The 23,666-nt window shown below is 50.9% G+C and overlaps 3 protein-coding genes across 3 annotated transcripts in view; 1 reads left to right on the top strand and 2 right to left on the bottom strand.

Annotated features, from left to right (window-relative positions):
* Positions 1-5,158, bottom strand: part of Armc5 (armadillo repeat containing 5) — an 11,368-nt gene extending 6,210 nt beyond the window's left edge. Inside the window, exon 1 of the mRNA XM_013011189.1 lies at positions 1,227-5,158. Coding sequence (XP_012866643.1) covers positions 1,227-1,704 — 478 coding nt within the window. The 5' untranslated portion in view covers positions 1,705-5,158. The remainder of the gene's footprint in view (positions 1-1,226) is intronic.
* Positions 5,159-9,294: 4,136 nt separating this feature from the next.
* Positions 9,295-10,263, top strand: LOC105982064 (cytochrome c oxidase subunit 6A2, mitochondrial). Its single transcript, XM_013011481.1, has 3 exons — positions 9,295-9,427; positions 9,840-9,976; positions 10,137-10,263. The coding sequence occupies exons 1-3, from the start codon at positions 9,355-9,357 to the stop codon at positions 10,218-10,220; spliced, it is 294 nt and encodes a 97-aa protein (XP_012866935.1). The 5' UTR covers positions 9,295-9,354; the 3' UTR covers positions 10,221-10,263.
* A 1,032-nt stretch (positions 10,264-11,295) lies between these two features.
* The window catches only part of Itgad (integrin, alpha D), a 22,194-nt gene continuing 9,823 nt past the window's right edge, over positions 11,296-23,666 (bottom strand). The window contains exons 11-30 of the mRNA XM_013011188.1: positions 22,687-22,816; positions 22,474-22,616; positions 22,199-22,339; positions 21,905-22,114; positions 20,752-20,882; positions 20,485-20,642; positions 18,624-18,778; positions 18,231-18,359; positions 17,274-17,347; positions 16,664-16,805; positions 15,534-15,650; positions 15,349-15,428; positions 15,171-15,254; positions 13,874-13,952; positions 13,638-13,745; positions 13,392-13,469; positions 12,834-12,947; positions 12,616-12,717; positions 12,252-12,362; positions 11,296-11,502 (exon numbers count right to left, since the gene is read on the bottom strand). Coding sequence (XP_012866642.1) covers positions 11,386-11,502; positions 12,252-12,362; positions 12,616-12,717; positions 12,834-12,947; positions 13,392-13,469; positions 13,638-13,745; positions 13,874-13,952; positions 15,171-15,254; positions 15,349-15,428; positions 15,534-15,650; positions 16,664-16,805; positions 17,274-17,347; positions 18,231-18,359; positions 18,624-18,778; positions 20,485-20,642; positions 20,752-20,882; positions 21,905-22,114; positions 22,199-22,339; positions 22,474-22,616; positions 22,687-22,816 — 2,403 coding nt within the window. The 3' untranslated portion in view covers positions 11,296-11,385. The remainder of the gene's footprint in view (positions 11,503-12,251; positions 12,363-12,615; positions 12,718-12,833; positions 12,948-13,391; positions 13,470-13,637; positions 13,746-13,873; positions 13,953-15,170; positions 15,255-15,348; positions 15,429-15,533; positions 15,651-16,663; positions 16,806-17,273; positions 17,348-18,230; positions 18,360-18,623; positions 18,779-20,484; positions 20,643-20,751; positions 20,883-21,904; positions 22,115-22,198; positions 22,340-22,473; positions 22,617-22,686; positions 22,817-23,666) is intronic.

Here is a 23,666-nt window from a genome sequence, read left to right as displayed (position 1 = left end):
CGAATGAGGTCGATTAAACACAAGTAAAACCATAATTTAAAGCCAGGTCTCAATAGTTCATACCTATAATCCTAGCTACTCAGGAGGCTGAGATCCAAGAACCATGGTTCAACCTGGGCAGGAAAGTCTCTTATCTCTACTTAACTACCAAAAAGCCAGAAGTAGAGCTATGGCTCAAGTGATAGAGTGCTAGTCTTGAGCAAAAGAAGCTCAGAGACAGCACCAAGGCCCTGAATTCAAGTCCCAGAGGGGTACAAAAAATTATTATTGACTTGGAAATGTGCCAAATATAGTTCAGATGTATTTTAATGTAAAGTGTTAAATATGTTCATATTTCATTTAAGGTTTTTTTTCAAAATGCATAATTTCAGAGGGCAGGCAATGTACTGGGAACCAATTTTTGATAGGCAATTTTGTGTGCACTGGTCCTGGGGCTTGAAGTCTGGGCCTGGGCACTGTCCCTGAGCTTTTGTGCTCAAGGCTATCATTCTACCACTTGAGCCACAGCTGCACTTGCTTTTTGGTTGTTAGTTGGAGATCAGAGTCTCATGGACTTTCCTACCCTAGCTGGCTTGGAACAGTGATCCTCAGATCATACATTCCCGAGTAACTAGAATTGCAGGTGTGAGCCACCAATGCCCCGCTAAAAAAGCCTATCTTTTGTTGGAATTTGTCCTTACAGTGCAAGTTTTTCAGTAACTCAAAATTTCCAGCTCTCTGCTTAGAATTTGTGCATGCTCTATTTGTATTTTATTTTAGCCTCATTCCAATTTTGCAACGTTGCTAGCATTATCTCATTTCATAAGGGATTCTATCTTGGAGGGGTATGGCCCACAGCATCATTATCTGAACTCTTTGGTTGGCCTGCAGCTCATCTAAGTGGGGTTTTGCACAGATCTATATAAAAAATAGGCATTGAGTGTCTGCTTATGAACATTCATAATAGAGGATAAGGATCCGAAAGTTCATCAAACAGCCCTGTGAGCTCTACCTGCCCAGGTGCAGGGAGGTGCCAATACCTAGATAATGGCTGTAATGATCTGGATGGGGAAGGCTTGGACAGCAGTGACGTCATGGGGAGTGTGCCGCCCTGAGAGGTGGCTGCACGTTGCCGTCACCACGCTAGCTCGAGATCCCAGACGATGACAAAGAACTCCCAGACAGATCCAGACTGGGAGGGAGGGGCGGGCATGGAACCTTTCTAGGAATGGGGGCGGAGCACTTACCCAAAGGGAGAATGCCTCCGAGTCTGCGCACTTCAGCTCGGCACGCCCCTTCGGTGCAGCAGTTGGCTAGGATGCTGAGCGCCAAGTCCAGAGTCTTGCGCAGGCGCACTGGCGGCGAAGGCGTCGACGAGGACGTAGCGGAGTGGGCGGGGCCAGAGCAAGGGGCGGGACCAGCAGCAACAGCGGCCTCCGTCGGCGAGGGGGCGGAGCCGGGTTCTGCCGGGGACGGGGCGTGGTCCGCTGCCGCCGCTCGCCGTAGCAGCGCGAGAAGTGGGCGGAGCCCGCCGCGCGCCCGGAAGTGCTCGATTCCCCCGGCTGACTTGATGTGGCGCGTGCGAAGAGCTAAGAGCGCGCGGCCCAGGGGCGTCTCGTTGGTAGTGGAGTCCTTGGCCCGACTCGGACCCTCCCCGGCGGCCGCTGTGAGCTGCGCGAGGCAGAACGAGAGCGAGTCGGTGAGGGTTGGTTTCGCCGCCGCCATCTTGGCTCGGGCCTCCGGCTCCGCCCCGCGCCCCGGCCGCTTCTCTGTGAGGATGCGGAACTGGAGCGGAGGGGAGTGGCCTGGCGGCTTCTAGCGGTTGCTTCTTCTTAAATAGCGCCGCCGCTGTTAGCCCTGGATCCCGGAACTTTGAATGGTCCTTATCTAGTCGTTGTGCAAGCCTAAGGTGGGATTATGTAGTCAGCATCCGGCCTAACACGCCTAAATTGTTAGGACGGGTGGGAAACTTCCCAGGGCCTCGACGTGGACTGACGCCTCCCAAGGCCCGACCAGGGCGTCGGCCTGCGGTGCTGCTTCGGATGACTTGCCTGTTCCGCCCCCCATCTAGCCCTTGCCTCTTCCAGTCAAGCGTGGCTATTCCCCCAAGGGATGATGGGGAGGTCCCCGAAGTCCAGGCCGACAGACAGACTCCCAGAAGCCTAGGCCTGAAAACTGGCAAGTTCCCTAACAGCAGCTGCTGATAAAGAACTCTCAGAATGACAGGGTTGAACCTACTGAAAACGGTCGCCGCTACTTTGTAGAACGGCAGGGGTTTGAGGACCTTCCGTTTCCGGTGCTAACCTCTTGGTCCAAGTCTGTCCCTCGTTCTGTCTATACTTGAGAACTTGAGTAGCTGGTATCTAGGAAGCGAGTTTCTCTCCAGTCGTGGCAGAAGTAACTGGGAAAGCATCCCTGACAGGGGCAGAGCTGCGAGAAAAAGAGACATCAGGATTTCCAAGAGTCTCCAGCTCGTCCCTGCATTGTAAAGTTGTGCCACCTGAGTGGTGTGGCCTTCTAAGTATAACAGCGGCCAGCCAGCCTCCCAGGAAGTACTGCCAAAGCTTACAGCGTCTATGTAGGCCCCAGCCAAGACCAGCTATCCTGCAGTCCCCAGAGTCTTCCATGTGCTGGAATTGTGTGCTGACTATACAGCCTGTCTCCCAGACTTCATCTACCATCAAAGCAACTGCAGTGAGGCCAATTCTTAACCATTGCTCAAAGTCTGACATAGGTCTGGCTAAGCACCATCAGGTACACACTGGTGAAAGACCCTTCCCAAAATGGGTCTTGCTTCAACCTTAGCTCCAAATCTCATCCAACCTCATAAGTGCATCAAGTATGGGGAGGCCTGTGGCCACAGCTCTGCAACTGTGGCTGACTTGGTTAAATGTCAGCTGGTGCACACCAGCAAGAAGCCTGACCGCTGTGGGAACTGTGGCAAGAGTTTAACCTTAGCCCTAATCTGTTGAAGCACCTGTGTTTGCACAGATGTGAGAATCTTCCTTATCTCTGTGCTTGGTGGGGACAGCTTTGAGCACAGCTGCTACCTACTCCAGTACTAGTGTTCCCACACTGGTGAGAAGCCCTGTGATTGCTGCCAATGTGTCAAGAACTTCAAAAGTTCACACTAGCTGTGGTATTAGCATATCCACAATGGAACACTGGCCCTTCAGAGGCCCTAAATATTGTCCTAGCTTTAGTGAGCCCGAATACCAGGGCATCCACCTGGGTGAACAACCCTGAACAGGTCCTGAATGTGAGCAAAGCTTCTACCATAACCTCAGACTCCTTAAACACCAATATTTACACATGGATGGGAAGCCCATTGATGCCCTGACTGCAACAGGAGTTTTGTGGGCAGTTCAAATCTGTTGCACTACTAATATTCACACAGGCCAGAAGACTTACATTAGCAGCAAGTATGACAAGTCTCAGCCAGAGTTTTTACCTGCTTATCCAAAGGTGATCCAAAGTAGCAAACCCCAGGTCTGCCTTTACATTGTACCCTTTGCCCACAGCCCTAACCTGGGCCAGCACCAATGGACACACCAGGGTGTCAGTGTCTGCTAATATCCCTGGTTTCAATATTAGATCAAGTTTCAGTGCCACTTTTGATCCAGTCCTCAAGAGGACCAGGATCTCTAAGCAAACCTCCTTTCTGGTCCCCTCTCCTCTGGGGCTGTTGATTTAGAATGATGTTGGGATGCTGGTAGGCCTCTGCATCTTTCCCAAGCAGGACTCAACACTAAATCTATGATCACTGCTTTGAAATTCCAGATTTTTTTTTTAAGCCTGTATGGTGAGGCTATAGCACGTGTCTACCAGCTGCAGAGTTTGCTGATGGTTAGAGGTATCCACTCTTGGCGTAGGGGACATCTGCAACTGATGAGCAAGTGTCTTCATAGCCTAGAGCAACAGCTATTTCTTGCTGGAGAAATGAGATTAGAGCCCATGGGTTCTTGTGAGGCCTACAGAGACAGGAGGTTGGAAGTGGGCATTCCTGACATTCAGAGGGGACAGCAAGGAAGCAATGCCCTGGCAGAGGGTAGCAGAGTATTTGAACTTGGGCTTATCATGGAAGTTGTCAAGATGGCCCCATCTCTACTGTTGAAGCTAAGATGATGGAACCCAGGGCCAAAGCAAAGGACCAGGAGCCTGGTGGGCTGAGCTCAGGAAACACTTTATGGCATTTCTAGACAGAGCAAAAGCCTAAGACTTGTCATCTGCCCTTTGTCTCTTCTCTCACAGTGTCCCTCCCCAGTTTTTGGGTTTTTTCCTGTCAATACAGTAAAGAATGACTATTAGGGTCTGAACAGGGCCCTTTAGTCTGGAGGAGGGCTATCCACCCAATGTGTTTCTACTGGTGAAACCTCGTATATGTGGGAACCATGGAGAGACTTCCCAAAACACCACTTAATCTTTGAGAATAGAGGCCAAGGTATGAGGCTATGCCACACACTTGTCTGTGTGACTGAAAGAGGCACAGACTAGCCCTTTTGAGGCTGAAGAGCGAGTTGTCTGAAGGACAGTACTTCACCATTAATCCATTTTGTTCTTTGGGCCTCCCCCTGGCCCTATTTGGCCATTTTTCCTCAGGCTTACTGTACCTGTAATATACCCCCACAAAGTTGAGGCTGAAGAGGAATATCAAGTGTTCCAACCTCAGCTTCTAGGAGTGTCCAGGCTTGTCTCTTCCTAGCTGTGTGACCTTTGCCTCTTCTGGGCCTCGGGTTTCTTCATCTGTAAATGGACGTAAGCTACCTCACCAGGTTGTGGCAAAGACCCCATGGATACACCTGTCTTCCTGAAGCACCTGAATTGGGGGTGACTCTGCAAACCTCAGTTCCTCTCTTCCTCAGGTCTAGAAGGCTTGTGATGGTAGTTTCAGAAAGCACTGTGGCAACTCATGCACCAGCTCCTCTGAGGTTAGAGCCCTGGGGTAGCTTGTCCTGTGAAAGTGATGGAGTCAGGACCAGTAACCGTGAATAATGCTGAAATTGGAAAAGAAGTCTCATCTGGTGACATCTAATGCACTGTCTCTTCAACTGAGGAGCAGCAAATGCCCCTGGGCATTCCTTCATTGACAAGGAAAGGGCTCCTGATAGGCTTCTATCAACAGCACTTTAAAGAACACAATCCAATTTTGAGTTGGAAGCCACAGCCCAGCATGTAAAGGCAGCACTCAATAAATAATGGCTATAATCAGATCTTATTTTTCTGCTTATTCGTGGTCCCATCGAGTCACTGCAGAGTGTTATCACTCCTGCAAAATCTGAAACTGCAAATGGGTATTACATAGGTGGTACGGGTGGACTTGGGAGCCACATAGGTTTGCACAGTTACTTTAAAGAGATGGATGCTAACCTCTCCCATTAGAACAGGAGTGTCTGAGCTCTATCTCCTCTCCAATTGCAGAAAATAGATCCTGACCAGAAGGGAAGCAGAAGGGAGGGGTTTGACCAGCAGGTGTTTGCCCAGCCTTCCCTGTGCCCTGAGATGTGAGCAGAGGCAGCCTCACTGTCTAAGCCTGTGAATAGTCATTAGGCCTGAGACAGCACCAAAGTGAGTTGTATTAGGTTTTTCCTTCCTGTGACAAAATACCTGAGTTAAAAATCTTTAAGGAGGGGGCTGGGAAGGTGGCTCAGTGGTAGAGCACTTGCCTTGCATGCATGAGGCCCTAGGTTCAATTCCTCAGCACCACATAAGCAAAAAGAAAAAAGCTGGAAGTGGTGCTGTGGCTCAAGTGGTAGAGCGCTAGCCTTGAGCTGAAGAGCTGAGGGACAGCGCCCAGAGTTCAGGCCCCACAACCAGACCCCCCCAAAAAAATCTTTAGGGAGGGCAGGCACCAGTGGCTCACGCCTGTAATCCTAGCTACTCAGGAGGCTGAGATACGAGGATCACAGCCCGGGCAGGAAAACCACTGGAAAACCGGAAGTGGCACTGTGGCTCAAGTGGGAAGGCACTTGCCTTGAGCTGAAGAGCACAGGGTCAGCACCCAAATCTAGAGTTCAAGCCCCACAACCGACCAAAAAAAAAAATCTTGAAGGAGGAAAGACCTTTTTTTTTCTTCTTCTTCTTACATCCAACATCACAGGGAAGGTGTAGCAGTGCAGTAACAGCTCATATCCAGGTAGCCAGGAAGCAGAGGACGAGAAGGGGCTGAGGACAAGATATATCATTCCAGGACACACCCCAAGTGACCTATTCCAGCAGGCTACCTCCTTCCTTTCATCACCTCCCACCATCATATCATAAACCCATCCAGGGGTTAATCCATTCATTGGGTGAGAGCCCTCAGGACCTAATCACTTCCCAAAAGAACTTCAGGGTGTTGTGTTCCCTAAACAGGTGGTCTACCACTTTACAAACAAGCCTCCAATACAGGAGACTCTCATGAACATTCTATATTCAAATCGTAGCATGATTATTTCCACTCTGGAGCTATTATGAATAGTGCTAAGAATATTCACGTACAAGTTTTTTGGTGGAATGTGTATTTTCCATCAACTTTCCATTTTCCTGAAGTGTCTGCAGACAAACAGCTCAAGAATGGATGGTTGGGGCTGGGAATGGGCTTAGTGGTAGATTTCTTGCCTTGCATGCATGAAGCTCTGGGTTCAATTCCTCAGTACCACATAAACAAAAAAGGCTGGAAGTGGTGCTGTGGCTCAAGGTGTAAAGCACTACTAGCTTTGAGCAAAAGAAGCTCAGGAACAGTGCTCAGGCCCTAAGTTCAAGCCCCAGGAGTGGCAAAAAAAAAAAAAAAGGTGGTGGTTCCCTTCCAGTCAGTGGCCTAAACAGTGGGAACTTCAGTCCAGTGGCAGGCTGGGCACTATAATCTTCAGTAGGGAACAGCTGGATAGGCACTGAGAGTTCCTGCAACCCTTCCAACCTGGAGTATGTTTTTTTGTTTTTTAATTTCTCTTGAGTATATAGGAGTGAAAAGACTGGAATGTGTAACTGTGTTTAACCATTTGAAGAATTTTAAAGGATGTTTGATTTTTGAATCTTATAGAAATGGAATTGACTGAACATATTCTGTTCTTGTTTCTATGACAGTATTTGCAAGGTTTTCCCCAGCACCTGCATGTGGCTGGAGCAATTTGTTTTTTAGTGTCATATGGTATTCTACTGTTTCAATATTCTGTGTTATTTTGTTCCACCCTGTGAAAATTGCTTTTTTTAATATCATATGGTTGAACTCCTAATTTTACAAGGCCAGCTGAGTTCAGAGAGGGACGTAAATGGCCCAAAGCTACTTGGAGCTGGTGGCAAAACCCAGCTCTCTCCAGATGTGGTCTGCTTCCCGTGCCAGGGCAAAAGTGTGGCTGGCAGAGCTGGGACGGGGTGAGGCACTCATCTCTAGTGCAAAACTTCAGAGGACACCAGAATACTCCGCAGTCGTGATAATGTGATGCTGTGTGTGTGTGTGTGTGTGTGTGTGTTCTTAAATTCTGTGCCAGAAGTTTGGGTCTTTCCACCTAAGCTTCCTTTTCCCACGCTTTCCACCTGGGAACGCGCACGGCCTCCGGCCGTTAGGGGGCAGAGTCGTCCGGCTCTCAGCGGGTCCCTTTGTTTCAGTCCGGTTTCCAGCGCAGCAAGAATCCACTAGTGTAGAGAAAGGAGGCGGGACATGCGCATGCGCGGACTCTACCCTTCAGCCCGCCCCGCCCTGCCCCACCCCGCAGAGTTGTCACTCTTGCGGGTGATGCAACTGGATCCAGGCGGCGGGGCAAGCCTTCACCGACGTGGAGCAGTCACGGGGCGCGCTCAGAGCTAACCCTTTCCCTAGTGTCAGGCCTGGGGGCGCTCGCTGCTCTGACCACCTCGCCCCTTGCAGGGAGGGAATCGGAGTGGTGAGGGCGGCTCGGGGGACGGGACTGCGGGGAGGGGGGCAGGAGGTGAAAGGGGATGAATAAATCAGCAGGGCGGGCCGGAAATGGCGCTCCTCATAACTGAGGCTGGCATGGATGCCTGGCGAGCTCCTGCGTGATTGGCCTCCAATAAACAGTTAAAAGTTTTTCTCTTACAGATCTGTTGGACAGATGACACCTAGACTAATGTGCTGTCCGCCATAAGTTCCTAAGTTGTTCCAAGAGCAGAGGGATAAGCCTGTCATCATGGCTGGCTCCAACCCATCCTCTCTGAATCTCCAGTCTGCACGGCCTTTACCATCATGGAATTGTCTTGGGACAGTTCCAATCTCAGATGTTCTTTCTGTCCTAGTGGGACTCATAAACAAACTTTACAGTTAATAGGCTACTCGATGTGATTGCCATTTGCTTTGGGAAATGTGGTCATAGTATATAATATATCAAGGAAGAAGCAGAGAGAAACACACGGAGTGGTCTGTCTACACCATGTCTGAAAAGCTTGGCTTACTGCACACTAGTGGGTTTGTTCTTCAGTTTTCCCACTGAGCTAGGAACCCGAAGCTTTCCCAGCAATTCAACTAGCTAACTGTGAAAGAGAGAAAGAGCTTATTAAAACAGTGATGGGAAATGGTAAACCCTCTCTACAACACCTTAATAATAACAATAGAATTATATTTTTTAAAAAACATTGCTGGGTACAAAGACTGCACTGTCTCTACACAGAGGGAATTAAGACAAAACCAAGCCAGGCATGGTTCTATACCCCAGTAAGCTCCACATTTCAGAGGCTGAGGCAGGAGGGTTTCAAGTTCAAGGTCAGCTTGAGCTATGTATCAAGACCCTGACAAGGGAGGTAGCTTAGTGCTTGCCTAGCATGGGTTGAACCTAATTGCAGGAAAAATAAAAACCACCACAATCAGCTTAGAAAGGTACAGATGACCTGAGCGAAAGGTTCTGGGTGCATAAGCAAGTGCTCCAGTCACTGGGAATAGAGACTTAAATAAGATAGTTAACCCACAACTATTAAAAATAATTGCCGGGCTGGGAAGGTGGCTCAGTGGTAGAGCGCTTGCCTTGCATGCTCCAGGCCCTGGGTTCGATTCCTCAGCACCACATAAGCAAAAAGAAAAAAGCCGGAAGTGGCACTGTGGCTTAAGTGGTAGCGCGCTAGCCTTGAGCTGAAGAGCTGAGGGACAGTGCCCAGGCCCAGAGTTCAGGCCCCACGACCGGACCCAAAAAAAAAAAAAATAATTGCCAAGTGTACTTTAAATATTCCCCTACTCGAATAAAAGGCACAGTGCAGTGTTTCTGGAGAGGACCTCCGGCTAGCCAGGCCCCATTTTAAATATAGAACATATCCCCCTCCCCCTAAAAATAGCCATCCACATTGTACACTCAGCAGGTGATTGGCTCAAGAAGGAGGGGGGCGGGGGGGGGGAGGCGAGGTCTGGGTGAAGGAGAGCGAAAGGGCAGAGCCATCGTAGCTTCTCCGGCCGCAATGGCTCTGCCTCTGAGGTCCTTGAGCCGAGGCCTGGCCAGCGCAGCCAAGGGTGACCATGGCGGGGCTGGAGGTGAGTGAGGGCTGGGGATCGATCCTGTGACTCACTGGCTTTGTCTATCTGTTCCCTCACCCCTTTTTGCCTTCCCATGAGTGTGGCCCCTCACACACTGGCAAGTCACTCGTGTGATCCTACTCGTGTGATCCTACTTAGTGGGCTGAGATCTGAGCCAGCCGGAGTAGAAGAATCCCTGGGGCTCTTGTTCCCAATTAGCCACCAAACAGATAAATAAATAAATAACATCAGAAGCGGAACTGTGTGGCTCCAGCGGTAGAGTGCCAGCCCGTCTTGAGCACAGAAGCTCAGGGACAGCGGCCCCAGGCCCCGAGTTCAGGCCCAGGACTGGCGCATGCGCGCACACAAACGTCCCCAGTCCGGCAGACCGATGGCTGCCAACTTCTTCCTTGCCTTTCCTCCCGCGCAGCCAATACCTGGCGCTTCCTGACCTTCCTGCTGGCACTGCCCAGTGTGGCCCTGTGTTCCCTCAACTGCTGGCTGCACGGGGGCCACCACGGGCGCCCCGAGTTCATCCCCTACCACCACCTGCGCATCCGCACCAAGGTACGCGCGCGCGCGCGGGGACGCGCGGGGGCGGGGCGCGGGGACGCGCGGGGTGACGCGCGGGGGCGGGGCGCGGGGACGCGCGGGCAGGTGGGTGCGGAGCTCGGGTTGGGGATAGATGGGCGCCGACGCCCTCGCTGTCCGTCCCCCTTCTCCGCAGCGCTACGCCTGGGGAGACGGCAACCACACGCTCTTCCACAACCCCCGTGTCAACCCCTTGCCCACCGGCTACGAGTATCCCTGAGATCCCGCCGCCAGTCTCCAGCCCAATAAAGAGGTGGACGCTTCGTGTGCTCTGGCGCCTCCCAGGGGTCGGGCGGGGCCCGGCGCGGCGCGGCGCATGCGCGCGGGGCGGGGGCACCGAGCCCGTCTTCTCCAGGCCGGGATGTGGAGGGGCAGATCCCCGGCTGGTGGGCGGGCCTGGCTCCCTCGGTTAACAATGGACTCTCCCTGGGCTTTCACCGACGCTGAGTGACTTAAGCCTGTCAGTTCCTGAGAATCTCAGATTCCTCCTCCAGAGAAGTAGCAAGACTTCATAGGCCTATACCTAGGACTCTATTAGTTTGGGAATCACCAGCTCCTTTCTGAAAGCCTGGTTCTCCTGCCTGGCTTCTGGGAGCCTCATTTAATCTAGGCGCCAGTGGCTCATGCCTGTAAACCCAGCTACTCAAGAAGGAGACTAGACCTGAGGATCTAGCTTCAAAGCCAGCCCAGACAGAAACGTCTGTGAAACTCTTATTTGCACTTAACCAGCAAAAAAGCCAGAAGTGCAGCTGTGGCTCAAGTGGCAAGGCACTAGCTTTGCGTGGAAAAGCTAAGGGACAGCACCCAAGCCCCAGTACTGGCATAAGAAAAAGATGAGGGGTCGCGGGAGGGCACTAGTTCAAATGAGCTCTGGGTATTCTGTTCACATCCTAGGACTGATGTGCCACATCATTCACATTCACCCCCTACACACACATACACTTCTTTGATCTTTCTCTCTCTCACCCCCCCTACTTACTGCATCAGCAAGAAAAGATGTGCTCTAGCCCCGAGTATGAGAAAGTAGAGAGGACTTTTCTTACTTTCTTCCAACCCACAAGTAGATTCCTCCAACTCTTTCCTAGAGCAGTGCTCGGATCCCCGTGTTCAAGCTTTTCCAGACAAGGAAAATGTGTTGTAAAGCATTGTGCGACAGTTCTGTCACATATGAACACCTATACTGACATACAGGTCTCGTCACTGAGGAAGTCTGACTCACAGACACAAACACAGCAATCGTTTAACTCCTTGAGCATGGGGCCTAGCCCCTGAGAGATTGTTCAGACCAGTCCAGATCTATGAAAAAGTTGTTCTCAATAGAAGTAGATTCAAAGGGAGAGAAAAAGACCAGCCCCAGAGGTAGAGATAAACAGGAAAACAGACCATCAGGAAGAAGGCAGATTTGGGGCCTCCTCACAACTAACATCATCTCCAGTGCATGAGGCTGAGTCTTCTGTCTTGACATCCAGCATTTCTTTGTAATGACGTCTGAAGAAACCAAACTATGAAAGGAAGTCAAGGAGAAACGCAGGGTAAGAGAGCAGGAAGATGCTAAAGGAGAGGAAGGGGAGGGAACTGCACTAGCTTAGTGTGTCATCAGAATGTTCACTGCTACACTCTGAGACCTACTGTGTGTCATGCATGGTACAATAGTTATACCCTCACTCCCTAAAAAGAGAAAAGCAGAACTTCCATAGACAGGCAGGTTTCCTTGACTGAGTTGCTGTCACGTTTCAGCCAATCTTTGAAGTTTGTTTTGCCACAGCTGAGGACCAAACTCAAGGCCTTGCATTTGCCAGGCAACTGCTCTTCCACTTAGCTAAATCCTCAACACAGTAATTCTTATTTGCCCCATTCAAAAAAGAGAAATTGATTCAGAGAGAAATCAAGTAACTTGCTGAGCATTAAGTTGGAAGTAAAGAGGCAAATACATGCTTTAGCCAGCTTCAGTGGCTCACGCCTATAATCTTAGCTACTTAGGAAGCTGAGAACTAAGGATCAGGGTGTGAAGCCAATGTGGGCAGAAAAGTCTGTGAGACTCTTATCTCCAGTGAGCCACCACAAAGCCGGAAATGGCTCAAGTGGAAGTATCCAGGCTCCGAGTTTAAGTGCCAGCACTGGCAGAAAATGAAAACTGGGGGTACTTCAGCCTGCCTGACATCATAGATGGTGTTCCCCGCCTCTCCTCTCCTGCTTGTGGCAGGGCTGGGGTTGGATGCGGGTGGGGTTGGAAGTGGGCTAAAACACTCACCTTGTACAGGGCAGCTGTGATGAGGGCCAGTAGCAGCAGCCCGCCTACGGAGCTGCCCACCATGAGGAACATGGGATGATAGACCTTAACTTCTTCTAGCACTGTCTCCATCTGAGTTGGAGGCCAAAAACATCAGACCTCTTGACAGCTCAGCTTCCCCAAGTGCCCAGCCTTTAGGCCCTTCCCTTCCTCTCCCCCCAGGCCCTGCTCCAGGGCTGAGATGCAAAAGCATTCATCCATTTAGGTCCTGCCAGGTGCCTGCCTCCCACCTCCTACCTCTGGGTCTGAGAATCCCCCAATCAGCACCACACATCTGGAGCCCCTCACCAGCCTGGGCATTGCCCACCACACAGGCACTAACTACCTGGGCCTTCAAAAACGCCTCCTGTCCTGGGAGCTGGGAATACACAGACGTGTCAAACGTGATCTCAGCCACCGACATGACCAACACCTTCTTCTGCAATGTCTGCCAAGGGGGAGAGAGGAGCTGGGGAACTGGATGTTGGGGGACCAAGCAGGGAGCTCCAGGACCGTCCTAACTTGAGGATGGCCCTGCATGGATCAGGGCCGAGGTGTACATACCTGGCTGACCCAGTCAAAGCTGAGGTTGCCCTGCAGGACAAAGTCCAGCTCCTCCTGGATGCCGAAGGAAGGGATGTCACAACGGAACGTCACACACTCCGCAATGGAGCAGTCCTGGGGACAGAGAAGCCATGGTGGACCAGAGGGAGGATCTGGCACAGAACAGAAAGCCTGCTGATTCCAGTAGGGAAACTGGTGAACAATCACAAGATGATTGCATAATGCTGAAAATCCAGAAGGTTTTTTTTTTGTTTTGTTTTGTCAGTTGTGAGGCTTGAACCCAGGGCCTGGATGCTGTCTCTGAAGCTTTTTCACTCAAAGCTAGCACTCTACCACTTTGAGCTACAGTGCCACTTGCAGTTTTCTGGTGGTTCATTGGAGATTAAGAGTCTCACAGGCTTTCCTGTCCAAGCTGGCTTCCAACCATGATCCTTAGATCTCAACCTCCTGACTAGCTAGGATTACAAGCATGAGCCACCAGTGCCTGGCCTCCCCTGCCCCCCATCCCCACCCCTCCGAATGTCCTAATGTGGCCTGGGTCCTTGGGGTCATTCTTACCAGTACAGAATTTGTTGCAATCTGAGTCAAGAAGTCAGGATGTTGAGGAAGTTCCCTCTCTGACACACAGGGGAGACTCTGGGGAGAGAGAGGGAGGGAGGAGATAGATAGTTTGAGGGCAGGTGTGTGTGGGGGGAGATAGACAGGCAGAGAACAATCCTTAACTACACAAGAATACCCATGCCCCTGATAGGAGTCAGGGCAGCACCACAGGATGAGATGCTGATCGGGGGAAGGAGCGGACACCTGTGCAGGGGCCTTCACAGCCACTTCCCAGACAGCCACACTGTTCAGCAGGACGGGAACCCGGAAGGTGACGCTGATGGCCAGATCTCGCTGGCTCAAGTTATTCACCTGCAGACCATCAAGACCAACCATGACTGCCATCCCCAGCCCAATCCCAAGCCTGTCTTCTTTCCTACCCACGGGCTTTTGTCTCCAGCTTGACTTGAGGCAGACATGAATAATCCCTAGCCTCTTACACGATATCCATGTTTGGCCTCTTTCCTGCTCTTCTTATCCAGAGATGAAAAGTTGAAATACTTAGTGGAGTCTTCCTGCCTAGAGAGAAGGCGAGTTGGTAAAAAATAGTCCTGAGACCATCCCCAGTGAGGGCTTCACCTATGTCCCAAGGAAATAGCAGTGGTCCCCCAATACTTCAGCACCTTCCCCCCTCCCACTCCTAGTGTCCTTTGCTCCAGTCACCTGGAATGATCATCTCTTCAAGACATACCTGCTCCTCACTCTTCTCTACCCCTGGTCTTTGCTTGATCTCTTTTGTCTGCCTGAACTGTCCCTACTCCACTTCCAGGAATTTTCACTCAAAGGCCCAGCTTAAACCTTACTTCTAATCATGTTTAGATATTTTCCTATAGGGCCTGACTCTCCAGTCGCCTGCCTTGGCCCAGGGCTCTTAGGAACCTTCTGCAGCAGTTTCTCACACTTCTTCCTTCCTCCATGCTTTCTTCCCCTTCTGTTCCATAACAGACCATAATAGTCTGTCAGGCACAAGCTCCACAGGTCTGAGTGCAGAGAAGAGCCTCCATCTCAATCTAGTAGCTTTGCATTCATATGTTCCTGCTGAGTCCAGGGGAAAAGGTTGGACACATGTTAAAAGAAGCCTAAAGTTTTAAGGAAGAGGAGGAAGGACATGTATACTGTGACAGGCATGCGTGTGCATGCGCACATGCGTTCACACATGCGTGCATGTGTGCACATGCATGTGTGTGTGTGTGTGTCCCACCAGCAGACCAGAGAAGCAGCAAGAATTATATAGTTCCATCAGAGCATGGTGTAAAATGTCCAGCTAGTTGTGCCTGTAAGCAATTCCATGGGAGGAAACAGGGACGTGGACATGGTTTGAGTTTGTTCTCCAAGGAGTGGTGTGATGGGAGCTTGGCTGTTTGGTGTGGTGATGCTGGGAGGTGGTGGGACCTTTAAGAGGTGGAGCCTAGTGAGAAACTGAAAGGCCAGCCCCGCCCCTTGCTCCTCCAGCTTCCTGTCTCCCTGTGTGATCTCACGCTCTGATGGCACCTATTCCCACCACTATGTTGTCCTCTATCATAAGATAATGTCACCAAGGGGGGCTCTGGAAAGATTCTGCACTATGACTCCTGTCTCCAAAACCGTGAACTACATGAGCCTCATTTCTTCATAAGCATCCTGCCTCGGATACTTCATTACAGTAAAACAAACTTGAGTCCACTGTCTAGCATCAGAAGAGCAAGGTGGGCCTGGAGGAAGATCAGAGACCCCAAGGGGTGGGCTAGGATGAAGCACCTGCTGATCACTGTGTACACCGTGTATTTCACCGGGAGCTCCAGCTGGAAGGAGGTATTATTGGTTGCAGGCTTATTGTTCTTGCTGGAAAAGAAGAGAAAAGGGAATGTTCAGGAGACCCATGCTGGGGGCATTAGATGGGAGAGTGTGCAACACATCACAGCTGGCCCGTGCTCACCTGCTTGCATTGGCCCTCACAAGCAATCTGTCTCCCAGAGTGGCCTCATAAGAGACGTCAAATGTGATTATGAAGGTTCCCTGAGAGAAGAAAGAGAAAGAGTGGGGATAGGGAAGGTCTTGAAGGAGTGAGAGAAGGGATGGGTTGGGACAAGGGAGAAGAGTGAGGACTTGGGCAGCACTGACCTTAGCACCTTCTCGAAAGATGGGGTGGTTGATGTTACAGCTGCTGCTCCTCAGGCTCTCATTCTGGGTGGGCTTTTCCTCACATGCCAGGCGCAGTGGGCGATGATGAGGTTCCTCCTGATAAAGGAGATTATAAAAAGGTTATCTGCGTGTTTATCTAAGAGCTGTGGCAATCCTTTAATTGAAGCTGATCAGGAGGCTGAGATCTGAGGATCAAGGTTCAAAACCAGTCCAGGTAGATACATCTGCAAGACTCTTAACCAGCCAAACAGCCAGAACTAGAAGAATGGTTCCAGTGGTGGAGATCCACCCATGAGTAAAAAAGTCAAGGGGAGCCCCAGGCCCTGAATTCAAGCTCCAGTATTCACACACACACACACACACACACACACACACACACACACACACACACTACCACCACCACCACCACCACCACCACGACTCAAAAGCTGGGCACTGGTAGGTAGCTCATAGCTCATGCCTGTAATCCTAGCTATTCAGGAGGCTGAAATCTGAGGATCACAGTTCAAAGCCAGCCAAGACAGGAAAGTCCACGAGCTTCTTATCTCAAATTATCCACCAGAAAACTGGAAGCAGCACTGTGTCTCAAAGTGGTAGAGCACTAGCCTCAAACGAAAAAGCTCAAGGACAGCACACAGGCCCTGAGTTCAAGACCCACAACTGACCCCACCCTCCATTTTTAAAAATAATGAAATAGAAATGAATAAAATAAAAATAAGAGTTGAAAGCAGAGCAGTAGGAGAGAGGACGATTTTCATTAAATGGTTCTGGGAAAACTGGACTCTATCACAAAGAAAAAAAGAGAAAGAGAGAAAAAGAGAGAGAAAGAGATTGGATCCCTACCTCACTCTGTACAGTATGAAGTATTGCCTGGTGGATTTATAGGAAGAAGAGAGACTAAATTAACATGTGTACTTTTCGTCTCTGGTCAGCTTTGAAACTCTGCCAGCAAGAAGGTGAGGACCAGATGCAGACCTTTGACCTTGTACCTCCAAAATAATGAGCCAAAATAACCTTCTTTCTTCCCATCTCTCTCAGTCGGTGGTATTTTGGCAACAGTAAATGGACCAATGCAAGGCCTGGAGCCAATTAAAGCCCAAAGTGTTTACCTGTATTCCTGATGCCCGTCGGTAGGCCAGCCCTGCTGGGTAGTAGAAAGTGATCACTGTTTCATAAGAATCCTCTCCTTCATTCCACACGGTCACCGTGAGGCTGAGCTCGGGGAAGCTCCCCACTATCAGAGTCTGCAGGCTGAGGGGAAGCACAGGACAGGCGGTGTGATGTCACTGGACACTGTGTGATGTCATGCTGCCACTGGATCAAGAGCAGGATGACAGGAGCTCTGAACCCTGTGCTGACATTTGACAATGGTCAAAACCATTGAGCCAGCTAGCTCACGCCTGTAATCCTAGCTACTCAGGAGGCTGAGATCTGAGGATCACAGTTTGAAGTCAGCTTGGAAAGGAACCATACCCCCCGCCTCCCGCAGCTGTGAGACTCACCAAAAAAAAAAACTGATGTAGAGTTCCAGCTCAAGTGGTAGAGCACTAGCTTTGAGCAGAAAAGAAGCTCAGAGACAGTGCCCAGGCCCTGAGTTCAAGCCAGCACACACACACACACACACAATCATGCTAGAAGGCCAAGCAGAGTCACACGCAGTCTCATCCTTTGTGAATGAGGGACCCCACATCTGGATATGAAAAAAGAGAGAGTTATTACCCTGAGAAGCTGAAGTTGACCCTCAGGTCGCCTTCACAGAGGTGGTCTTGGCCACAGGTCTTCTCAAAAGGTAGCTGCAGCAAAACAGATGCGATCTTCTCATCCCAGCTCTCCATCTTTCTCCCCTCCCCTCCTTAAGAGCATGTATACCCATGGCTGATCCCTGAGACTCTGCACCCAGCACTCAGCTAGAAACTGGCCATGCATGAGGTGAGGGTTGCAGGTTGGAAGAGAAAAGAAAGATAAGACACCGGAGGCAGCGACTGGAAGGATGGAAGTTCAAGGCTAGCCCAAGCAAAAACGTTAGTGAGACTCCCTTCTCAACAAGCAAGCCAGCCAGATGTGGTGGTGGTTACCTATCATCTCAGCTCTAGGGGTGAGGAGATATAGGTAAGAAACAGCCTGAGACTGGATGTGGGGCAAAAGCAAAACCCTATTGGAACAATGAAGCAAAAAGGGCTGGTGGTGTGACTCAAGTGGATAGAGCACTTGGCTAGCAAGGATGAGGCTCTGAATTCTCACTCCAGTAGGTAAGATCCTTAGCTTCAAATAGAATAAAGTTGAGTCATGCCAAATCTAGTTCCTAGTGGAACAACAGGTAGCAGTTGCAATGAAACTCCAGGATTGGTCAGAGTTTTGGCCTGAGTGGCAATTTAGAGAAATATGACCACTACAGGTGAATTAGATGTGACTGTTGTACCACAAATATAGATGAAGACAAGCCAACATACCCCCTTCCTGTAGAAGCTCAGAGGTAGGCCTGAGGAAAGTATGGAAGGATCTAGAACGTGAGGTAGAGGCTTTATGTTGGGGAAAGTGAGCAGAGATGGAGGTGGGCAAGGTTCCAAGCTAGGCTGGGTCTTGGTTGCCAGGCAACCGGGATTGATGATGGGCTCTTAAGCCCCTGGGGACCCAATAGAAGGGTTCACATCCGTGGGACATCATTGAAAGACTTACAGAAGCAGTGAAGAGGTCTTGTGAGTCCATAGCCAGCACAGGGCGAAGATTCCAGAATGAGCTAGGTTCTTCCAGGAGGGAGAAGTTAAGGCGCAAGATGATGGGGCTCCCTGCATCCTCCACACAGTCCTGGGGGGACAGTAGGTTTCCCTGAACACATTAACCTTATTCTCCATTTCCAGGCCATCTCCTCTACCACACACCCAAACTATGTGGCCAGGGTTTTCTCCTTTCTGCCCCCACCTGATCCCCCCCCAGCCTTCCTCTCTCCAGCCCCCGCCCCGGATTTTCACTCTGCCCACTTCACCTGGCAGAGAACAGGGAGCAGGGATTCTGCAAGCTAGCCTCCGTTTCCTCCACTCTCTCCCCTTTCCCAAAACCCAAAATCCTCACTAGCAGAAGCAGCTTCACACTTTCACAGTGATTCCCAAGCCCCAGGATCTTCCTCCGACTCAAAGTCCAGTTCTTGGTCTCATGAAAAATAGCACGAGGTATCAGACGGCCTGGGTCCAATGCCAGATCATACCTGATAGAGCTCTGGATAGCATCTATGGTAGAAGGAGGAATGCAAAGTAGGAAGGTAGAGTGAATCTAGAATGCTGTTTGCTTTAATTTGATCATGTAAAGCTGATGGTTCACACCTGTAATCTCATCTACTCAGAAGGCTGAGAAGGATCTCAAAGTCTGGAGAGGAAATTCTCTCTCTCTCTCTCTCTCTCTTTTTTTTTTGGTCAGTCATGGGGCTTGAATTCTGGGCCAGGGTACTGTCACTCAGCTCTTTAGCTCAAAGCAAGCACTCTACCACTTAAGCCAGAGAGCTACTTCCAGTTTTCTGGTGGTTAATTGGAGATACGAGTCTCATGGACTTTCCTGCCTGGGCTGGCTTTGAACCGGGATCCTCATATCTCAACCTCCTGAGTATCTAGGATTTCAGGCATGAGCCACCAGCACCCAGCTCTGTAAGACCTTTCTCTCCAATTAACCACCAGAAAAACAGGAAGTAGAGCTGTGGCTCAAAATGGTAGTGCACTAGCCTTGAGCAAAAGAGCTCAAGGACAGTGCCCAGGTCCTGAGTTCAAACCTCATGACAAAAAAAAAAGTTGTTAAGTCTCACTTGATCATGCAATAAAGATTTGCTATGCACATCCAAAGAGATAGGATCTATGCTGTTGGGAATACACGTGGAGAAGATAGAAAAATGTGTCCCTTGTTCCCTGCCCTCAGGAACTTGCAGGGTAAGCAGGTGTCAATGGCTCACCCCTGTAATCCTAGCTACTCAAGAGGCTGAGATCTGAGGATAGAGGTTCAAAGCCAGTCTGGGCAGGAAAGCCTTATCTCCAATTAAATGTCAAGAAATCTGGAAGTGAAACAGTGACTCAAGTGGTAGAACATTAGCCTTGAACAAAACAGTCCAGGGAAAGCACTTAGACCCTTAGTTCAAGCCCCAGTTACAGGGTAGGGTCTTCTAGGAATGCTAATGCAGTCTTGGCCAAATAGGATGAGGAGAAAGAATAGGAAGAGGAGAACATTTCAGACTGGAGAGATCAAGAAAAGGGAGACTAGCATACATGCAGAAATATATCAAGGGAGGGAGAAAGAAGATAACCAGAGGTCAAAGTGCAGATGCACTGTGGGAAAGGGTTTGGGTCTTTCCAAATGCAAGGGGAGCCATTTAGTAAAGGAGCAGGCAAGGAGTCTAGATTTGCATTGTAGAACCACATTTCCTCCATGGACACAGGGGTGGGAGGTATAAGAAGAGACAGGGGAGCCGGGCACCAGTGGCTCATGCCTGTAATCCTAGGCTGAAATCTGAGGATCTAGGCTCAAAGCCAGCCCAGGCAGGAAAGTCTATGAGACTCTTTTTTTTTTTTTTTGTCGGTCGTGGGGCTTGAACTCTGGGCCTGGGCGCTGTCCCTCAGCTCTTCAGCTCAAGGCGAGCGCTCTACCACTTGAGCTACAGCGCCACTTCCGGTTTTCTGGTGGTTTATTGGAGATAGGAGTCTCACGGTCTCTCCTGCCCGGGCTGGCTTTGAACCGCGATCCTCAGATCTCAGCCTCCTGAGTAGCTAGGATGACAGGCAGGAGCCACTAGGACCAGGCTGAATCTCTTTTCTTTCGTGGAGGTTGGAGGGCAGATGCTGTGTTGGAGGAAGACTGTGGCTGGGGCAGGAGAAATGGGGTCCACTCTTTCTTGAGGTTGGACTTGGAGGGGTTCTCTCAAGAGGTGAGGTCCAGCCTCAGGGAAGGAACTCACCTAAGTGGTCAAATGAGCCCTTGTGGATAGTGAGACAAATCGTAACCTCCCCAGCTTCCAGAGAGGGGAACACCTCTTCCCAGCACTGATACACAGCCTTCGCCACCTCCACAGGGACAAACTGCATGGATACCCCGACTTTCAGCACGGGTAGACTCCTGAAGGATATAGACAGAGGCTGTGGAAGGCCACTGGGAGTACAGGGTGGACATGGCGCTGGTGAGGCAGACAGGAGGCCGGCAAGGGTGGAGTGTGGGGAAACGTCACCTGAGCAGCACCGCGTGTCCTTGGGCCCCAACGGCCAGGTCCACCAGTCCATCTTGGTTGAGGTCCTGACCTCCACTTAGTGACTGCCCAAAATACTGGAGCTTGGAGGAGAACTGGGAGCCAGGGATCCTCTGGCCAGAGAGGGTAAGAAATGTGGAAGTCAGGACCATAATGCATTGAGAAGAAAGGTTTGAAAAGAGGTTGCAGGGAGTGCAGGTATGGATAGAGACATTGGGAAAGAGCCATGGGGTACAAGAAAGAGAAACAGCAGGGGAACTTCGGGGGGACTCTCCCATCCACCTCATGGTCCCACTCCCCATGACAGAGTAGATTAATAAAGAAAAGCCAGATACTAGTGGTTCATTCAGCAATCCTAGCTACTCAGGAGGTTGAGATCTGAGGATCTCAGCTCAAAGACAGCTGAATAGAAAAGTCAGGAGGACTCTTATCTTCAATCATCCAGCAAAGAATTGGAAGTGGAACTGTGTCTCATATGGTAGAGCCTTGAACAAAAAAGCCAAGTGAGAGCAGGAAGTCCTGATTCAAGACCCATCGCCATCAGAAGGGAGGAAAGCAGGAAGGAAGGCAGGCAGGAAGGAAGGCAGGCAGGAAGGCAGGCAGGCAGACAGGGAGGGAGGGAGGGAGGGAGGGGAAAGGAGAAAGAGATGGAGAAAGGGAGGGAAGGAAGGAGGGAAGGAGGAAGAGGGAGGGAAGGAGGAAGAGAGGGAGGGATTGGAGCAAGGGAAGGAACAATGATAGGAATATAATAGAGTCACTTGTTCATTTGCTGGGCTTGCTTGCTCATAAGTATTTTAGGATCAGAGCACTTGCTATGGTGGTTTTCACTCACAGCCTATGCATTTAGTTTGATCATTTCTATGTCTCATAATAAGGAATGAGCTGAAAGAGGCAAAGTCAGTCTCTGGCCACATGTCTAATCATGGCTGCCACAGCCAGGGATGAAATGTGGGGTCTGACCTCTCTACATCAACTCTTTACCCACTTCTTTAATGTGCACAAAACATTCAAGGACCTTTGGAACCAAAGGAGAAAGGAGAAGCTTTGTGCCTATTGGAGTCTGGGGAAATTTCAGGAAATAAAGTACAGGAGGCTGCATTCAGTGACAGGGTAAGAGCTGCAGACAGCGCCTTACCTGGCTGTGTACAGGGCCCACAACCAGGCTTGAGGTCCCATGAAATATGTAGACAGCACCCAGGTTCTCCTGCTCTCCTGGAGCTCCAATGGCCACGTCTGTCAGCTTGTCCCCGTTCACGTCCCCCAGCACTGTCAGGGCTGCCCCAAAGCGGCCCCAGGGATGGCCCTGCTCCCCATGGAGAACAGACCCACACCGCCACCGAGCCCTCTGCACAATGAAACCAGTGTCAGCACAACCCAGGCCCTCCCCCCCTCCAGCCCCCACCCTGCCCAGGCCCCATGTGCCACTCACCCCTCTGGGCATGGGACACACGGACACCTGGCCCCCTCGCGTCTGCTCATAGTAATGCGGGGCCCCAATGAGGATCAGGTCAGTGTTGCCATCTCTGCTGACGTCCACGGAGCACAGGGAGGCCCCAAAGTAGGAGCCAATCTGGAGGGCAGAGTCTGAGCTCACCTGCCTGACCCCCCCCCCGCCTCTTCCTCATGAGCCCCAAACCCCATCTCCTTCTCTACCCAGCCACATGGCCCCCTTGAGGTCCACCCCCCCATCCCACCCACACCCACCTGGGTCCCGGGGACCTCAGCATTTGGCCGCCATTGCCCCACTTCCTGGGTGAACATGACAACCTTCCCCGTGTGCTGGTGCCGAGGGGCCCCCATGACCAGACTCCATGTCCCCTTCCACAGGGCCAGCTCCATGGAGTAACCTGAGGAAACCAGGCCTCAGCTCCAAGGCGTCTCCCCCACTTCCCAGCAGCCCCCCAGGGCCTTCCTCACCTAGGTAGGAGTCTCTCATGTCCACACTTTTCTGAGGCTTGCTGATGAAGGTGGGAGCCCTGGTGGAGGGGTACAGGAAGGCGCCCCCAGACCAGCCAAAGCTCCCCACAGCTCCCAGAACCAGACCATCCTGGGAGGAAAGGATTCCAGAACTGAGCCCAAACCCAAGCTTGTCCCCAACAGGCCAGGTCTCCAGCATCTCTCATGATTGTGTGATTGTGTGTGTTGTGTGTTTTCATTCAAGGAGATGTTCTACCATTTGAGCCACAGGCCCACTTGTGGCTTTTGCTGGTTAATTGGAGCTGTGAGTCTCATGGGCTTTCCTGCTTTGGCTGGCTTTGAACCTCGAACCTCAGATCTTAGCCTCCCAAGTAGCTGGGATTACAGGTGTGAGTCACCAGCACCCAGCACCTCTCATCGTGTTGACTTTTCTTTTCTCTAGGCTTCATTCTTCCTCCAGACCTTGACTCTTAGCATCCCAGGGTGCATCCTGGGTCCATCCTCTCTGCTCTTCTCCTCTGCACCCTGCCTGTCCTGCTGGCATCTCTTCTGCCTTTTCCTTCCTGGAAACTATGGGCTTCCTCAAACCCACAAGAAGGGGCAGCAATGATGGAAGAACATTGCTCAGTTCCTACCACGACATCTAGACTTCAGCCCAACCTCCCATCACCCCCTTCTGCCCTTGGTGCCACTCTGGAAGGAAGGGTCAACCTCAAAGTCACCCCTCTGTGAGGCGACTCCCCACCATCCTCAGAGAGGCATACTTATTTATTTTCTCCTATGCACACTTTGTTTGTTGCTCTATTTGATTGCATAGAACTTAGAAATAAGCAAAGGAAAGAGAGAGTGACAAAAAGAGAGAGAAAGAGAGGGAGATTCAGACAGAGACAGGAAGGAAGGAAGGAAGGAAGGAAGGAAGGAAGGAAGGAAGGAAGGAAGGAAGGAAGGGAGGAAGGGAGGAAGGGAGGGAGGGAGGGAGG

This window comes from Dipodomys ordii, unplaced genomic scaffold (genome assembly GCF_000151885.1).
Source record: "Dipodomys ordii isolate 6190 unplaced genomic scaffold, Dord_2.0 Scaffold14, whole genome shotgun sequence".
NCBI classification, from domain to species: Eukaryota; Metazoa; Chordata; class Mammalia; order Rodentia; family Heteromyidae; genus Dipodomys; species Dipodomys ordii.
The sequence above is the reverse complement of the archived record's forward strand: the minus strand, read 5'-3'. Positions and strand labels throughout refer to the sequence as shown.

Excerpts from the sequence above, each read along its gene's own strand:
- LOC105982064 (XM_013011481.1), top strand. The coding sequence starts at position 9,355 with ATGGCTCTGCCTCTGAGGTCCTTGAGCCGAGGCCTGGCCAGCGCAGCC. Across the intron at positions 9,428-9,839 it reads TGACCATGGCGGGGCTGGAG|CCAATACCTGGCGCTTCCTG; the intron begins GTGAGTGAGGGC and ends CCTCCCGCGCAG. Across the intron at positions 9,977-10,136 it reads ACCTGCGCATCCGCACCAAG|CGCTACGCCTGGGGAGACGG; the intron begins GTACGCGCGCGC and ends CCTTCTCCGCAG.